At 36.9% G+C, this 17860-nt stretch overlaps 2 protein-coding genes across 5 annotated transcripts; both read right to left on the bottom strand.

Annotated features, from left to right (window-relative positions):
* Window positions 1-1944: 1944 nt before the first annotated feature.
* Window positions 1945-16053, bottom strand: LOC139960031 (uncharacterized). 4 transcript variants are annotated; one of them, XM_071958044.1, is made up of 10 exons: window positions 15714-16053; window positions 9210-9340; window positions 8625-8780; window positions 7945-8093; window positions 7627-7720; window positions 6779-6949; window positions 5702-5866; window positions 4720-4870; window positions 4320-4447; window positions 1945-3380 (listed from the first exon to the last, which is right to left on the bottom strand). In XM_071958044.1, exons 3-10 carry the CDS (start codon window positions 8646-8648, stop codon window positions 3060-3062), a joined length of 1203 nt encoding a protein of 400 aa, XP_071814145.1. In that variant the 5' UTR covers window positions 8649-8780; window positions 9210-9340; window positions 15714-16053; the 3' UTR covers window positions 1945-3059. The 4 variants fall into 4 exon arrangements, with proteins under 4 accessions (XP_071814145.1, XP_071814146.1, XP_071814147.1 ...); XM_071958045.1 differs by having other exon boundaries at window positions 8625-8759; XM_071958046.1 differs by lacking the exon at window positions 15714-16053 and adding an exon at window positions 9852-10793 and having other exon boundaries at window positions 8625-8759.
* On the bottom strand, window positions 9854-11896 carry LOC139959743 (uncharacterized). Its single transcript, XM_071957568.1, has one exon. The coding sequence runs from the start codon at window positions 11894-11896 to the stop codon at window positions 9854-9856; it is 2043 nt and encodes a 680-aa protein (XP_071813669.1).
* Window positions 16054-17860: the final 1807 nt, after the last annotated feature.

Raw genomic sequence — 17860 nt, 5'->3', positions numbered from 1 at the left:
ACACGATAGCATAACTCGTGAAAACAGAATGGCCAGTGGGTCAACATAAATATACCTAGTGTTATGATTGCTGTACATTCGATGATGTATCTGTTGCGCGAGTAGCTATGGACAGTAGTCTGGACTAACGCTAGTTTTCTCTACTAAATCGGTGTTACAATGTCGATACATTTAATTAGAGCTGTGTGTCAATGAGGAAACTGGTGGTGTAAGTTACTGACGGACATTGATTACATATTGGTGTAACTCGTATAAAAATGATGAATAAATCACTCAACTGTTAATTGTAACCGCGAAGACTATAAATACATCGACCAAGGTTAATTAATTTAAGCCATTCTTAGTGTTAGCCTAACCATACCTAATGATTTAAGGAAATGAATCCCAAATCATCATAATGAACTTATATCACCATGATCCTTGTGATGAACTTATCCCTAAAATATCTAAGTCCATTATCTTGCACGGTACGGGAGTAAATTGGTTTTTAAAAGTCATGGCATAGAGCTATTTTTTTGCCAATGTGTAATGTCGTAGTGCCACTTGGGCTGGTGGTCGAGGGGGGGGGGGCGGGGGGTTGGGTGCGATATAATTTTATTCTTTTGGTTTCCTGTCTCCTTTCAATGTGAATGGAAACAGTTCAATAAACAAATACCAGTATTATGACAAATTAAAACATGCAAATACCAGCTGATTTCCACTTGACAGAACCTTGGATGTTTTCTTCCACAGGCTAAGAAGTTCAGGATCATAGGGGAAGTTATAAAAGACCTTTTGGAAAAATTAACCAAGTCAGAACATGTACATACAAACCAAATGAACTTCACCAAACTGATACACCCTCAGCCCTGGTTTCCATACATTGGGATTGTTAACCCATAATGTTGCTCGACATAAGAAAGGAGAAGGCACTTGCTGTTCCAAAACGGAAGCTGCAAGCCACTCGAAGAATCCATGTATTGCAGGTATCAAACGTTTGATTAATCCAAGATATTGTCTCTCATTGATATTGTAACTTGCAATCTCAATGAGACACAATGTTATTCCGGGAATGAATTATAACAAAGGGTTTTTTTCTTGATTTTTCAAGTGCGTTTAATACTGTCTTGCCAAATTAATTAATGGAGGATCTTTTAAGATTTATCAAAGAAACATGGCTTATTCATTGGCTGACACAATCTCTTCAAGGATGGTTCCAGACAAGTTAGATTGGATATAGGGTTATCGGAAATAACGGAAATAAAGGTTGGTGGGGGAGGGGGGTCCATTATCTGCTATATTATTTACTATACTCTCTTAAAATGAGAGACTGAAATTTCAGTCTAATCGACTGAAATTTCAGTCTAATGATGGATGGGATAAGGGATCAGACTACTTAGACTGAATTCCAGTCTGAAATGTAAAGACTGAAGGTCAGTCTTAATTAGACTAAATACTCTTCAGTCTAATAGACTGAAAATCAAACCACTTTAGACTGAACAGTCAGCAGTTTAGACTGATTTATTGCAGCACCAGTCTTAATTAGATTGAATACTTTCAGTCTATTAGACTGATATCAGACTGAACAGTCGGTCCTTTAGACTGAATTATTACACATCACAGCTATACTGTCAATCTTATAAACTGCAAATTCTGGATTGAACAAGCTTTTCTATTGATCCTCCGTGTTGGATAAGTGCTGGAATTCTTCAACATAGATGCATTTAAGGCCATCAACGACAACATTCAATGATCTGTTAATGCAGGGGAATTTACTGAAAGGTGCATAACGGCTTCTGAATTATTGTGGTCTTAATTTCAGTCTTTTTCTCCACACAAACACCAGAAAACACAATAAACTATTCGGATCAATGTTAAACAAATCATGTTATATTTCAACATGGTCAATGAAAGTTAAAAAAAAATGGTTGAAAACAAATGATATTTCAACATCAATGAACACACTATACTTTGGATATAATATCAGTTGAACAAGAATTGTAGATACCTTACAGGGATAACATGTAAGAGAGTCTAACATTTGGCTTCAAATATGAAATAGAATTAAATTCATTGGTGTGAGCTAATGTTTTCAGCTAAAAATTGACTTAATTAAAAAAATAATTTCTATGCTTCGTGTAAATTCCTGTACTAGCTCGTGTATTGTTTAATCTATCTGCTTCTATCTCTGTCACTGAATACATTAACATCACAGAGCTGCACTGGAGAGAAGCAACGTTTAGTGTTTGCACGATTCAAACATTTGAAGTGCAAACAAATAGCCTACACTGTCGTTTTTTATAGAACATGAACATCAGGCAATCAAGGGCCTGATAAATTTGTCTTACGCTGGATTTACCTTAATAAAGATAAAGACAAAAAATCTTCAGGATATATGCGCAGACGTTGCAAAGATGTGAGTAAGCAATTAAAATGCCTGTCATTATTGATGTTATATTTAATTTTAAAAGAGGAATTCCACAAAACAAGAACACCTACAGTCCATGGTAGTATGCACTATGCATGCTACTAATAGCATTACTTATTACACTTCTAATGAAAACAGACGGTATAGAAGATTGCCAAAACTTTGAGCAAGTCTGAAGTATTCCCTGTTTTAAGTTTGAAGCTTGAGCAAATTGCCACACAGGTTCCGAACAGTTGAATCTTGTTCACTTAACATGCAAATCATGTACGTGAATCATTGATTTGAATGGATTTAAAATGGTGTGAGACATCTTCAGTTCGCGGCAAACATCTATCATTGTCAGATGATGTAAAGCGACTTCTATCCAATGTATATCTGTGGTTAAAGTTAACAAGCAATTGCGTATTTAAATGCAAGAAAATTAACAAACAAACTTAAGTAGGAATTATGTAATGTCATACAGGTACTATGTTCCAAAAGATCTTTGCATTCCACCAAAGTGAAACAATGATTTGACCTTGAGATGTTTATGCTTCCAACATGAGCAAAGAAGGAAATAATCAATCACAGGGGTATTGGATTCCCAAGATTTAATTGCCATTGGCTACAACAGTGAAAATAACTAATGTAATACAATCACAACATTCCCTTTTTACTGAAAGCTTACAGCTCTGACCGATGTGGCTAAGCTTCGCACAAGAGACTTGACTTCTGTTGGTGGCAAGACTTCATAGATCACAGAAGCCAAAAACTCCCAAAATTGCTGGAGAGGTGGGGCGTATTCAACATTAAATACATAGTGACATTTGAAGAGCATGTCAGCTGCCTCCACAATATTTTCCCCAGCTGGAATAGCCATTTTGTCGGCTACAATGAAATATTGCTGATGGCCAGTTTCATGTCCAACAGAAAGTATAAATGGCTGACGATAGACGTTCCTTTCTCGGGCTGCAACTTCAACATCTGTGCCTTCCTGTTGAGTAAGGATATGAAATCAATTTAAAGGAATATTATTATAGAATTGTCAAGGGAGTGAACTTAACCCATTAATGCATTTTAAATGAACCCAATTGTTGAGAACTCCTGACATCGATAAATCAATCATGTCATGGGATTCCTTAACTTGGAACCTAGAAACAAAGGATACAGTACTTGTATTTCCCTAGGAAAGAATAATGACAATACATACGACTGGCAAGAGAGGGCAGAGCTAGCTTTGGTCACCACATATGCAATGTCTGTTACATGTGATGTATACAATGAAGGATGGCCTGCAAAGAAACTTTGACCAGTGTAACAACTACCAATAATAATAATAATAATAAGCAAGGGATAGCCGAACCTATCATGGATGGCATTTTCTTGGTTTAGAATGCTAGTACATTTTAAAAAAAAAAAATATGTATTGTGATGAGGTTTCAATGCTGACAAGATCGTTAGGTCACATGTTGTGTCAAGACACCAAATTGTCTCTTCCTTTGCTCACAGTAAGCCTATAATCACACTTTCACATATACTGCACTTTATTGTCAACATTTAGGCTGTTTGGCAAATGTGAACAATTAAACAAGATCAGATCAAAACAAATCCGGCCTTAATTCACATATATGCCAGTGTTTGCATTTTCTGAGTCCCAGTGTGCATGTATTGAAGGCCACACTGTACCATACTCAGTGATATATATAACAAAGCAACGGTCTCATTGGTGCTACTTTATGTATTAGCAAACATGTTTAGAAAGAAATACACAATTGGAAAGATGTTATTGCAGACTATGGGGGATGATATCAGCACTATGGGTAGGTTGGATACTGGTATTACTATTAACAGTGTGATGAAAGCATCACTTATTTGCATGGTTTTTCAGTGGCCCCTTGTAAATATCCATTAATTCATTACAGGTTTTACTTACAGGTATATTCTGTATAAAGTACAGGACAGCTCCAGATCTACTAGTTGCCAGCTTCCCATAACTGGACCTCTTCATGTTGACAGATCTGTGCAACATGTAGATAAGAGCAGATATTGCACAGATGTCTTCTAAAATGAAAAGAAACAATATCAAAGAATTAGAACATCACAGAAATGCACCATAGGTCAAATGGTATGGAGATTTCCCATCCACCTCCCACAACTTTTACAGTGCCTCTCTAATTAACTAATTAAAGGGCACATCTAAAAATTCCAAGAGCTTAAGGCAGTCTTTCTTTCTAATGTAGGCATTATTCTCTGAATGAACACACCAATCCATAGGACAGACTTACGTCAAACCTACTACCCCAACATACTTGAACAAAAATGATCAAACTTACTGTCACACTCATCAAAAGAATTGATTAGCAAGGCCACAGCTGTTGAAAACTTCTTTCCTACAGCTATGATACGCTTCTTGAAGTAGGCATCCCATTTAGTCAGGAAATTCTGGGATTTTTCAGGATACATTAAGTCAAATTCTACATTGATCTGAAAGGAAAAAAACAAGAGAGACTGTTATTGTCATGTGGAACCAGCAAAACTTGACTTGGGCACTCATGATATTGCGATTAAGGGTAGCTGATCCCATCCTGCTCCGGGGTCAGTCGTTTTATGTTCCATTTACCGGATGTGAGTGAACCACATGATTCTCGACCATGACCAATGGGTGCTTTTAAAAGCAGGAGCCAAGTGGCATTCAGTGGACCTGAATTGTGCTCATGGGACCTTAATAGACTACTGAATGTGTCTGGCGTGATAAACCTTTCATAACAAAAGAAGCATTGTCAAGTATTTCCTACTTCAAAATACAGTTTAAATACATACATTTAACTTATTATTTCTTGGGACATTTGGTTGCATTAGTGAGAGTTATGGTGATTAGGGCATTGGCCTGGTGGTCTGAGCAGTGCAGGTTTAAAGAGTCAAGAACTGTTTGAGGCTTATAGCATTACACTGATGATGTGCTGATGCTCCTTTCATGGCATGGCCCTCTGGACATATTGTTGTGGTACAGCATACCCATTCCAAGAGGCTACTCTAAGTTACAACTTAGTTACTCAGCAACTCAGTTATCTGAGCACTGTAGTACACAAAACTAGTTTTGGCTCCATAGTAGTTTGAATATTATACAGGCCACCATCACTCACATTCTCAAAGGCCAAAATGGCATTAAAGCAAGTTTTACTACTTAAAATTGCCTTTTAAATAACTCCATAAAGACCGGCTGCTATTTTAAGTCAGTTCATCAATATTTCTGCATTCTCCAATTATGTTGATACTCATTAAACAATGTAGTGCAAATCAATTGTAATTAATTACCAACTCAGGCATGTCTTGCATTCTCGGGAACTGTTTCAGCATTTCTGTAATGGTGAGATTCTGCTGACCTAACATCCTCCTCCTATAGGTAAATGTATCCTTGAATGTCTCTCTGTGCCTGTTCTTGTTGTCTTGCAAAGGAGGTGTGTACTTCATCCAATTAACCTGGAGAAATTGAAATTGTGAACAAATAGTATGTAAATTGATGCAATCTCTGGTTTTCAAAAAATTGTTTTATTGCAATATTCTTGTACTTAGGACTAACTGTGGGAAATTTGGAGTACCCTTTTTGCAAATCTGCTGTTTTGGCCCCAATGATACCAAAGTAACCTCGAGAAATTAAAGGGAGTCTGTATTGACCAGAAACAATAGCAAGAGCTAATTGCTAGAGGTTTTCATAATGTAGTTTCCTGGAGATCTTTTCTATCCAAATTTTTCTCAGACGTTCTAAATGAACCTAAGATGACTGACTGTCTCAGTGAGGTAAGTTTCCTAAAGGGTGTTAATCAAAATAGTTTAAGAAGTTTGACCAGCTGGTGATCATATTTGGGCCCAATATAACATACATTTAAATTGTAAACTCTATGAGAACAGATGAGAACTCACTAATTACTTGTGATCACAGTCCACTGATCCCAATGTAGGGGGACTGGGGTCAAGAGGTTAGTCATTTGGCAAATGTTGCCATGGCGGTTGCACCGTTTGTTTCAGTTTCGTGCCCAGGTTCTTTCTTGGATGACTTTTCTTAAAAAGTACATTTAATTTGCGAACTAATAGTACATAAAGCTTCTTGACGCAATCTCTGGTTTTCAACAAATTATTACATTTGCATATTATTGTACTTCGGACTAACTGTAGGAACTTCGGTGGACCCTTCTTAAAGATATGCTGTATTGGCCCAAATTAGGAAAGTTTTGTGACCATGGCAGGTCGATAACATAACCGCAAGAATTGTTTTAGTGATACATGCTATATCTAGGGTCAATACAGTAGATCTTTAAATACTCTAATTATTGCACAATATCTACTTCAACCAGCATATAGGATGAGTTCTAACACTTAAAGTAAAATATATACCATTTCAGCAAGCTCTTGATCATTTGAATGATCTTCCTCTTCTTCAGCTGGCAATGGTTGACTCGAGGGTTGTCTTTTTCTTGTCCTTCTCTTCTCCTCCTTTGGTCGAGTTGATCGTAGGTTCTTCAGACGATATTCTATGAATCCCTGACCATTTGCATAAAACTGTTCCTAGAGTATACAAGGAACACATGTAGACATGCTATTGTTTTATGTAGCAATTTACTTGCCACAGTGAAAAAAATCAACAAAGGAATCAATGTCAATGTATTTTAGTGACTTCAATGGTCTTTGAAAATAAGAGAGAAACTTTCCAAATGGAAACGTCACACCTTCTATGATATTAAAATTAATCATTCAACTGAAATAATATTATGATTGAGTATGATATAAACTTGTATACTTATATTTTCAATTAATATAGCAATACTGTTGGTATGACATATGGTGAAAACACAACATACAAAGAAACTTTCAATCAAACCATCTTTAAATTACATAAAACCGTCAGGTGTTACTAGTATTTGTCATTTGATTATTACAAATATTTGATATTGACACACCACTTGCAGCTGATGGTTTCCCTCTTTCTAAATATTTCAGGAGCCACAGTGAAGTTCTTTGCACTAGTGCAGCCTTTGAAAGCCTTCAACCTTGTCATGAAGTCTAATTTATAACTGAGAATGTTTCAAGTTCAGAAGTCTTGCCTGAAGTGTCACATAATTTCTTCATGGGCAATATAGTAAGTGGCAGCAGGTAGGGGATGGGGGAGAGGTGCACCTGCTAAAGGCATAGCAAATCGTTGATGTTCTCAATTCCTACAGAAGTTTGCAAAGTAAAATACTTACATAACCTTTCATTCCCTGTGTAGTGTCTTTAACCGATGGAAATGTTGCAATGATTTCTTTTGCCAGTAGTGTTTTTTGCTCTGATGATGGATACCTATTGAAGAAACCAAAGATTCCTAGATCAAATTTGAGGCAATCGATTTTGCAGACACTGAAGGAACTCCATTAAAAAAGTAGTTTTATCTTGCAACATATAGAAAATATGAAAAGTTAAACTAGCTTCTCAATGCTTAGCAGTGTTACAGAGGGTCCTCATACTGAAAAGAGTTGGCCACTGGCATAACAGTATCTCAAAGATACTGATCTAATACTACTTACAGGTCACCAGTCTTTTCTATAAGGCAAGCTACCGTCAAGCGTATTAGTGTTCTTCTACACTGATCTGTCAAAACTTCAGCATCCTCTAATTGTTTGGCCAAAACTTTTCCTTCAGAATGTTTAAGCATCATTTCTTTCAGACCAAAGTTCTAAAAGAGAATGAAATCAAGATGCATCTGGTTAATGTTTACCTATCAGTAGCAGCCACATTCTGAGCAAAAAAGGACACAAACAAATTGACCTTGAATAGGCTACCTGGTTCTAAATTAATAAATGTTATTAATCACACACTGGTTGTATAGCATTTATACTATCACTACTCATTACTTCAGTTAATTGCCACTCTATTCTGGTTTCAGAGGTTTGAAAGCACTGCAGACCTGTCTTGCATGTAGTGAATCTTCCAGAGAGTGTTTCCTTTAAGAATTCATTAATTGGACCAATGTGCAAAATACCTAAACATTTCACTCATTACCAATGTATATATGCATCTCGTTAAAAGAGCTGTACTTGGCACCCCTTGAGGCTTTAAGGCCCTCTGTTTTATTTTTTCCTTAGAATTTCAGTGCAAAACCATTACGTCAAAATGGAGTTATATACAGGGGCTTTGCAGGCACAATGTTTCCAATCAGTTTAAAACTAAATAATGCAAATGTAAAGTAAGTGAGAACTGGACTTACCATGATTGGGGACACAGACCTCATCTTCTTACATGGAGTAGAACTTGCAGAAGGACCACTTCCTGACACAGATGCTTCTTCCTGTGGATCCCATTGTGAGACAGAGCTTGAGTCAAGATCAGATGGCTCTGAATCCTTACAACAAAAGAAATGATCCTTTTGAAAAGAAAAAAAAAGATGGTTAATAGGTATTCTGAAAGTAAGAAGGAAGAATACACAAACTTGTAGGCAATCCATCAAGAGTAGAAAATATCATACCAGTAATAGATTTGTGGTCTCCATATGTAAGTGCAGATTGAATGCCATGGACCAGTAATAGAATATGTGATAATGTTTACATATGTTTAACACAGCAAGTACCTTACATGGCAATTAAATGCATTTAATATCAATTGCATATTTCTGAGGAAAGAGATATATTTTTGATGATTTGGATTAGGAAGGCTTGTAGAGTCTTCAAAGACTTTCAACCTCTTACTTTCTCAAAGTCAAGAGTGTGGACTCTAAAGGGACTAAATTACCTGTAGTGATTCCCCCACCCCCCCCCCCCCAAAAAAAAATCAATTAACGAAATACACACATTACCTCTTCCTTATCTGTCTTACATTGTTGAATGGCTATTTATAGCTTCCTTCGTACTCCAAATGATGTTATTCCAATTTCTTTGAGATCTTCTTCAGACATGCTTCCAAAAACCTCCATGTCAACATCATTTTCTACAAGTGGAAGTGCAAAATGTTAAAATTAGGTGAAGCTTGAAACAAGAAGAATGCAGACACATGCGGCATAAGTTTCTACAGAAGATAATTTCTATGTTGCACACAATTCACATTAAAAAGGTTGTCTTTGCAGCAGCTAATGGTGGGGAAAAACAGCTCACCACAAAAGTTGGTTATGTTATCAACAAAGGAAGTCTGTTTTGATAGCAAACATGGTTTGATCTTTTGATAACTGATGTGAAATCTTTTAATCATTTCTCCTTTTTTACACTGCTTTACCCAAATATGAATGTTAAATACTATAATCACTAGTGCAGGGAAAATATGTTAATTTGATATTTTTTAAAGCAACTAGCAAGACGTGAGACTTATGCAAGACAAGTGCACTTGTGTATTAAAACTTGGGGGATTAAAAACCAATTCTACAGAACTCATTTAGCATTTTTTAAGCATGTGTATAAATTGCAACTATTGTGTTTAGAAATAAAGAGAGAAACTATTGATATACCTTCAATTATTCTGACTGAGGGTGTATCTCGGACACAGATAAAGTGGTGAATGTTGTTCATATGAGGTTAATCCTGACAGAGGATGGAAATCTAAGAGAGACTCAAGCTGTACGATGGAGAATTCTGGGTTGTCCAAATTTGTCACTGCATAGGCATGAAAGTGAGGGGAAAATCCTTTGTTTCGCCACTTCTGGACTACAAAGTAAACAGATTCAGGTGTCTGTGCACGAACCAAAATGCTACAAATACGACCAAATTGTGGTATGTCCTCGACCATATCTGTTGCTAGAAATAATTTTGGCTTATAGTCTGTACCAAAAAGTGACACTTGACGTGCTTCAAATATTTCTGTATCTTCAGCAACTTGTAGATGCTCTGCAATAACCCTGCTTCCTGCTAGTGAATCAATGGAAGTTAAATTTCCTCCAGCACATTCAAAGTCAAGGCGTAGACCACTGCCAGACCATACAGCACATTGCATAATCTGATGCTTTAGAGTGACTGATTGGCATATATTCTTGAAGTTGCAGTTAATGGCAGCAATCTTCTTACTAAATGAGTGCTTCATCTCATATTTGAGACACTGAAGTGTAGTCAGAGGTCCAGACATTCTTATGCAAGTAGGATAATGAACCATATGATGTTGTTTGTTGATAAAACGTTGCCCTGGAAATTTCAACTTGAACTGAGCGTGATGTTCCATTATTAGATGTTTCAGATAAACGGTATGAGAGGTGGAGATTACAGGAGCAAAAATAATATCCATGCATCGAAGTAATAGCAAAAGCAATTCATAGTATTCATTGTTGTAAGGAACTCTACTGCCAATGAGAAGAGGAAGCATTCTAGTTAAGCACCACATCTGCACTGCCTTTTGCCCTAACTTGTGGTCTGCAATATTTCGAAGGCGGTCAGGCATTACTGCCGATGGCTTATTCTTTCTATCATTGAAAGGAAAATGAAATGCCTTCAATCGCTGATTGAAGTCTTCTACAGTTATAAAATGATCCACATAAATAAACTGGTGGAGCAATAACTTAATTTCATAAGGGCATACACCTTCCAGCATATCATGCATGATGTCTAAGTTAAAGTTGGTAGCACTGTGAAAATTTCGCAAGGTGTTTAGAGGACAATAGCTTCTTACACCAGTTCTTGGGTCTCTGAATCCTTGTCGAGAAGCTTCTTCTGCATCTAAATCATGACTATCAATTGTTCTCAACTCAAAATCATCTTCAAGAAAATAGTTCTGAATATCATCACGTGAGGCATAACATAACCTGCAAAGCTTATTAGCAGAGGGGCTCATGAAACCAAGTAATGCATGTGCTGCCAATGAGTCTGCACTATATGACACCAAACTTCCATGAATATTGATCATTCTTCCATCAATCATAAGCTGAACACCATCATCACTTTCAAAGTGTTTCATTTCTTCAATAAATGGTGCCAAAATTGGCTCAAAGCCATATTTTGCCACATCCTGGTAATAACAAGCGGCCAGCAAATGAATGCTACTTGCTGTACAATTGAAACGCCTTGGTAGATTTTGGATTGAATAATAAAACATAGCCAGTTTATGAACACCAGTTTTACTGCCAAGTGGATTTGTTACCTCTACATCATCATAATATAGCTGTAAACGTAGAGCACATGGATGTTCCTTAAAAAATCCAGATTGTTTGTATAGTGTGCCATCCTGAAAACCTCGGAGAAAATTTTCAGGAGAGTGTTCTTCATTTTCAATCAACTCTCTAACAATAGGTTGACTCAAAATAAGTTTAATAACTTCAGCAACAGGAATATATTGAAAGCTGTCAGTTACTACCTTCTGTACAATTTCACCAGTTTTCCGTTCAACTGCTTGTTCAAACCGTGTTCCTAAAGCAATCTGAATTGGTTTGACCAACATTAAGTTTTCGACCATGTATGTAGCCTGTTTTCTTTCTGTTTCGATACCAGCATACGGATTTTCAAACAAGTTAAATTTTGCACAAAGGTTACCTACATCTGGGGCATTGATATCTACTCCATGTGTTTCCATTAAGCGCAACATATCCTGCTGTAGAGAGGAAACTGCATATCTAAACATATCGCTTGTACCACTAATAATTGTTTGTATTGATGAGAATGAAATTGAACAGGTAGACCTCAACTTTATAATCAAATGAACGGCTAGCTTCTTTAGTGATTCATGATCAAAACCTTCTAGGTAGTCCAAAGCATGTCCATTAACTTCAGGTTCCATTTCTTGAAAAATGTCATTCTCTTCAAATTCTGGTTCGGGTAAATCGTCAATTTCATGATTGACATCATTATGCCGGTTATTTTCATTTAAATTATTCCCAACAATCTGTTCATTCTGATGCGGTGCATGTTCATGCCTTATGTGACTCAAGTAGGAATTAATTATGGTGAATGTCTTCATGCATCCATCTTGTCCACAAGTTAGGTGATCACCTGAGCCTACAACTGTGTGAAATGCATGAAGATGATATCCTAATTCTCTTGTCCTCCCACTTATATGTTGTCCACACTTGAAACAAATAAATCCCATTTTCTAGTGCATTCTAGTACGGTTAGGTCACAAGTTACCAAAACATCTTGTCAAGTTGACTGCATTCTAAAAAAAAAGAGAAATGGGTAGTGGTTGCTGGTATATATTGATGTATCACAGTGTGTAAGTGTAGGTATATTGCTACATTGTGTTGTGCAAGAACGTGAAAACACAAATTGTGAGCCCTTTAAAATATATTTTCTTTTTTTGATAGTTCCCTATACATCAAAGCAGCATGATCAGTATGAGCGAATCACACACTGTTTTCTGGCAGCTTCACCGAGTAATTTGCAGCCTACACCAATGAAACTGAAGATTGATACAATATAATTTAATATGGAATTTTAATATTGGTTTGTGCAAAATACTTTGTTAAACCCATACAATCACAAGCTAGTGGTTGTCGCTGTAAAGCTGGTCATTAAGTCATAGACATGGATGGCCTATTTATTACAATGCTGAATATTCTTAAACAGACTAGGTACTTGCTATGTGTTAGATTAGCCTAACTTGTAGCTAGCCTAGTCCATATACTATAGGAGTTATAGGAGGAATAGCCATATATATTCTTAACAATTGTATTCTATGTCGGCCTACTATTAACGAATATCATAGTATGGTGGAAGCAAGTATTTCGTTATACACAAACTTAATTCTGCAGAACACACGATAAATGAAGAGAAGAAAAGTAACTGGATTACATTACAAGGTGTCATGTTTTGTTTCACATACCTCTACTGACTCTAGGGATGATGGTTAGGATCTTGAAAACAATAGTGTCGCAATAATGTGTACCAGTACAAAGCTTATAAAATACTATCTAATTACAAGTTTCATGCAATACCACTCACTGGTTCCCAAGTTATAGACAAATTTGCGAGCGCTTTTCACCTGATTTTGAGCATTACCATATCTCCACACTGTGCTCAAAACCGACGCGCATCCTCGCAACCTAAATGCGGTCATGAAACAACACAGATTGTGTACACGAACGCAATGAACATTAGCTGACGTAACGCTCATGAATTGCAAATACACACCCTATGATTATATAATGAAACCCGCGTGCGTGTGCGTCTGCTCATTACAAGTTATAATGAGCTTGGTAACGCATACGAATGGCGGACCAGGTGAGCTCGTTTCCTACACTACATAGGCTAGTACATACAAGCGCGCTGGTATCATGTTGTACACAGTTCAGTGTAAAGAACAACGTTCGCGTGCACACACACTATAGTATTGTTAGTATACAGGGATGTAAGTGCAGCCCAAAAATATTCGGAGACCCCAGGTGAATGCCGTCCTAACACATCCTACTCATAGCTCTGACTACTTACACACTATCGTTACTGTATGTTAGGCTAGCTTAGAAGTATTAGCGCTAACACATCCTACCCCTAGTTCTTACAGTACTACTGTACTTACACACTATCGTTATGTTAGGCTAGCTCAAAGTTACGAATACGTCGCAGCGAACTACGGAATAAAAAACAGTCTCACATTCGAATGCGATCACAAATATCGACTTTCATATGCGTATCCCGTAGATTTCCGCCGCTCACAAATATCACAAGCGTTAATTCCAAAACTTATGTCGAGCACCAGCAGTTACGAAGATATTAATTAGCAGTCCAATCAACATGAATTAGGCAAGGTTTTTCAACGACAGAAATGAGCTATAGCGATTTGAAGTTCGCACGTACGCAACGATATTCACATGGCACAATGTTGTACAGTGCAATGCGATGATGCGAAACTGGAAATAGTATTTTGAGTGATCGATGAGTGAAAATTGAAGTTAGCTTGCTGCAACGGGCCAGGCATTTTTGCGGCGTTGTGTCTTTGATATTCGAACAATTTTGTGAAACTTTATTGGAATTAAAAAAAAACGGATTTCCGTAAAAATACGGAAGACTTATTGGAATTAAAAAAAAAAACGGATTTCCGTAAAAATCCGGAAGACTTACATCCCTGAGTATAGTACATGTCTATGCACAGCTACTGCAGTATTCTACGTGCGTGTAGTCATATTTTTTCCTTTATAAGTTTATTGACTTTTGGGCAAATTAAACCATTGTACTTTGGGGTTCTATTCCTACACCAAACTTATCATTCAAAAAAGCAATGAAACAATACTTGCAGTCATTTAATTATGTGATTATTTTTCACCATTTGAACGAGTTGCGACTGTATATATAATTTCTGCGTGGGAAATGAAAATTATTTTTTCAAAGTGGCTATTCTTACGACTAGTTGTAACAATAATTCCCTTTTGCGCATGCGCAGTTGCTATTTTTACGACTAGGAGTACTATTTTTACGACCAGGAGTAACAATAATTTCCGGTTAGGGTTAGGGTTGGATTGAGGGTTAGAGTTAGGGTTAGGGTTACCCCTACTTCATGCGAAGTTGCTTTATTTACTTTGAATTCGCATGAATTCGCCGATGTCTTAAGAATAGTTTATAAATAATTGTTACGACTAGTCGTAAGAATAGCCACGGCCTTATTTTTTTGTCCGACTGCTCTCTCCCCAGGTAGACTATTGTAATATTTTACAGTCACTGTAAACAGCAATGAATGATGCACAATCGCCTCAAATATACGACGCCTGACTACACATGTCTAACGCAACGAAATTTGAAATGTGCACAGATTTATTTGAACAATGAATCGCCTTATGCAGAGCAACAATGCATATCAAATGTCTAGCTCAAAACGCAGATAAAAACACGCTGGTTGCAGTCTAGTAATATAACATACCAGAGCCGTAGATATGCTGTGTAACAAACTTCACAGTCTCTGACAAATACGACAAACTCTTTTAATATTTTATTATGCAAAGCAAGGTTTATTTTTTTTGCAACTTTTCCGGGCTGCATAACAAGATAATCGCCTAGCTAGTCTCTGGTTGTCGATTATCTTGGTGGGAGTGCTTCAATCGAGTTCAGTCTTTCACGTTACTTCGTGCATACACAAAAAAAATTATTAGAGTATATGCCAAGACAGAACAATCGAAAACAGTTTGTCTATGCTACGTTTAATTGCCTAGGCTATGCCAGGAGTAACGTTAGGACGAACTTGACAGTCTTGAGTCTATGTCTAACTTAGTTACTATGTACAGTAGGCCCCTAATTCTTGCTAACCAGTGAGCCTATGTTACTGTTACTAGGCCTAACTTACTAGGCCTACCTCCAGTCAACATCATGTTCAGTGTTCCAAACTACAAATGTAATATACACGCAGGCTAAGCCACACGACTGTGCCTGCTTACATTTTATATTAACTAAACAAAAGAATAAAATACCCTCAAACTGCGTAAGGATTTCCTCATCGAAGCCTTTCTTCGTAAGAAACGTTCTTAACGATTCTGCCATTTTGCAACGTCCAAGTACTAGTACTAGTGTACTACGTGTCACGTACGAGTACTTACCCACCGTAGTTACGTGCGTATGTACAGTGTGCATTTCCCTGCCTGCATGCAATGCGCTAGCGGTCGCGGTCGCCGCTCAGCTATTGTAATAATGCAAATATCAAGATCACGTGATCATGTATTACATTTCTGATTGGACGTCATTTCAGTGGAACAGAACGACTGAAATCGACGCAATCCCGTGACAAAATTGAACGATATGATTGGATATTACGTTCAGTGTAAACACAGACTGAGCTGTGCAACGGACTCTTCATACTATTTGGACTGGTTTTCAGTCTAAACTCAGTCTTATGCACTGAAAAAAATTTCAATCGCACTTTACACTGGAAAATTCAGTCTATCATTTTAAGAGAGTATATACTTATGAAATAGGTCAAATTCACACATTTCTGTGACAAAATATGCCAATGATACTGCTGTATCATGCACAATTCCTAAGATCTCTGTTGAAACTGACCAATGAATTTTTCTGTGTTCTGTAAATGACATATAGTTCCAACATATGACCGCAAGACTTAATTGTGTAACCCCCCAAAAATAAAGGAAATTTGTTTTTGAAAATAAAACATGGTCACATTCTATCAAGATCGCAACGTATTATTATTGAGGGATCTGAGGTGGCTGGAACCTCAAAAACTGAGGACTAAGGGAGTATACAGCGACGACATATTGACCTTTTCTTGCAAAGCATCAGGGTATTAAAAAAGTATATTAAATAGTATCTAGTGTAGCGTACGTTGTGTCTTTCTTTCACCAAAATGCTACGAAAAATGTTGTCAATACTATTATTCTACCCTGGGACATGTGATCTATGCAGTGCCTGTCTGGTACCATTTTATATTGCAAAAAAAGCAAAGAAAGAAGAATGAAGTTTCTTAAATACACATCAGCTATAACTAATTTAGATTACAATATACTTTTAGAAGAAGTAAATGCTGCTGCAAGAACTGGGTTTACAAGAATGGCTAATAAGAATTACAGTGATCAGAATCACCCTTTGTATACTGTAATAAGAAGTCTCCTGCACAAATCGAGCAGAAATCTAAGAAATCCCCACAAAATACCGAACGTAAGTTAACAGAAACGCATTTATTTACCGTGCTGCTTTGTAGCATTATACATTCCAACCGAGCACTTATAATGTTTGTTGTATATATAGCCTGTTTGTTATATCGTTTTATGTATTAACTTTTGTATGTGTAGATGTATTTTATAGGATATCCTATCATCTTAACATTTTTCCCCTTTAATATTAGTTTTTCTTGGACTGTTTGCTGTAGTCTGTATGTTATATCGTTTTATATATTAACTTTTTGTATGTGTAAATGTATTTGATATGATATCCTGTCATCTTAAAAAAACAAATCACCTTTTATATTAGTTATTCTCCTTGTTGAGGTATTATATGACTCCTCTCTGTATTTTTTTATGTATACTGGAATGAAATAAAAAGAAGGAACAACATACTATAATACAACTTCGAAACACTTGAACAATGGCACAGTTATTTCCTTCTTTAAATCTGAGGATTCACACGAGGTTGGGTTGGATATTATGAATGTGCCTATGAGCGTAAGAATTCTTTTATATGTATACTGGAATGAAATAAAAAGAAGGAACAACATACTATAGTACAACTTGGAAGCACTTGTACAATGGCACAGTTGTTTCCTTCTTTAAATCTGAGGATTCACACGAGGTTGGGAAGGTCATTTACTCATCGGGAAGCGATTAGAGGGGTGGGGTGTAGGGTTGTGGGGAGCGCGTTTTCATGCAGATTAGAACAATCTCAAGAAGCATGGACGGCGATCATGGGGGGGGGGGATGTCCCCCCAATATTTTAGGTGGGGGATATAGTATCGAATACCCCCCCAATATTTGGTGGCATGGTTTTTTGTGGCTATAAATAGAAAATAATGCGTGAGATTATTTATCCAAATCATATTTAGCGGTGGCTAAAACTTCATCCAACACATGCTGCTTGAGGTAATTGACTCTTCGTGGTCGTTTCTGTGACC

This window comes from Apostichopus japonicus, chromosome 19, assembly GCF_037975245.1.
Source record: "Apostichopus japonicus isolate 1M-3 chromosome 19, ASM3797524v1, whole genome shotgun sequence".
NCBI classification, from domain to species: domain Eukaryota; kingdom Metazoa; phylum Echinodermata; class Holothuroidea; order Aspidochirotida; family Stichopodidae; genus Apostichopus; species Apostichopus japonicus.
This window is presented reverse-complemented; position numbering and strand designations above follow the sequence as displayed.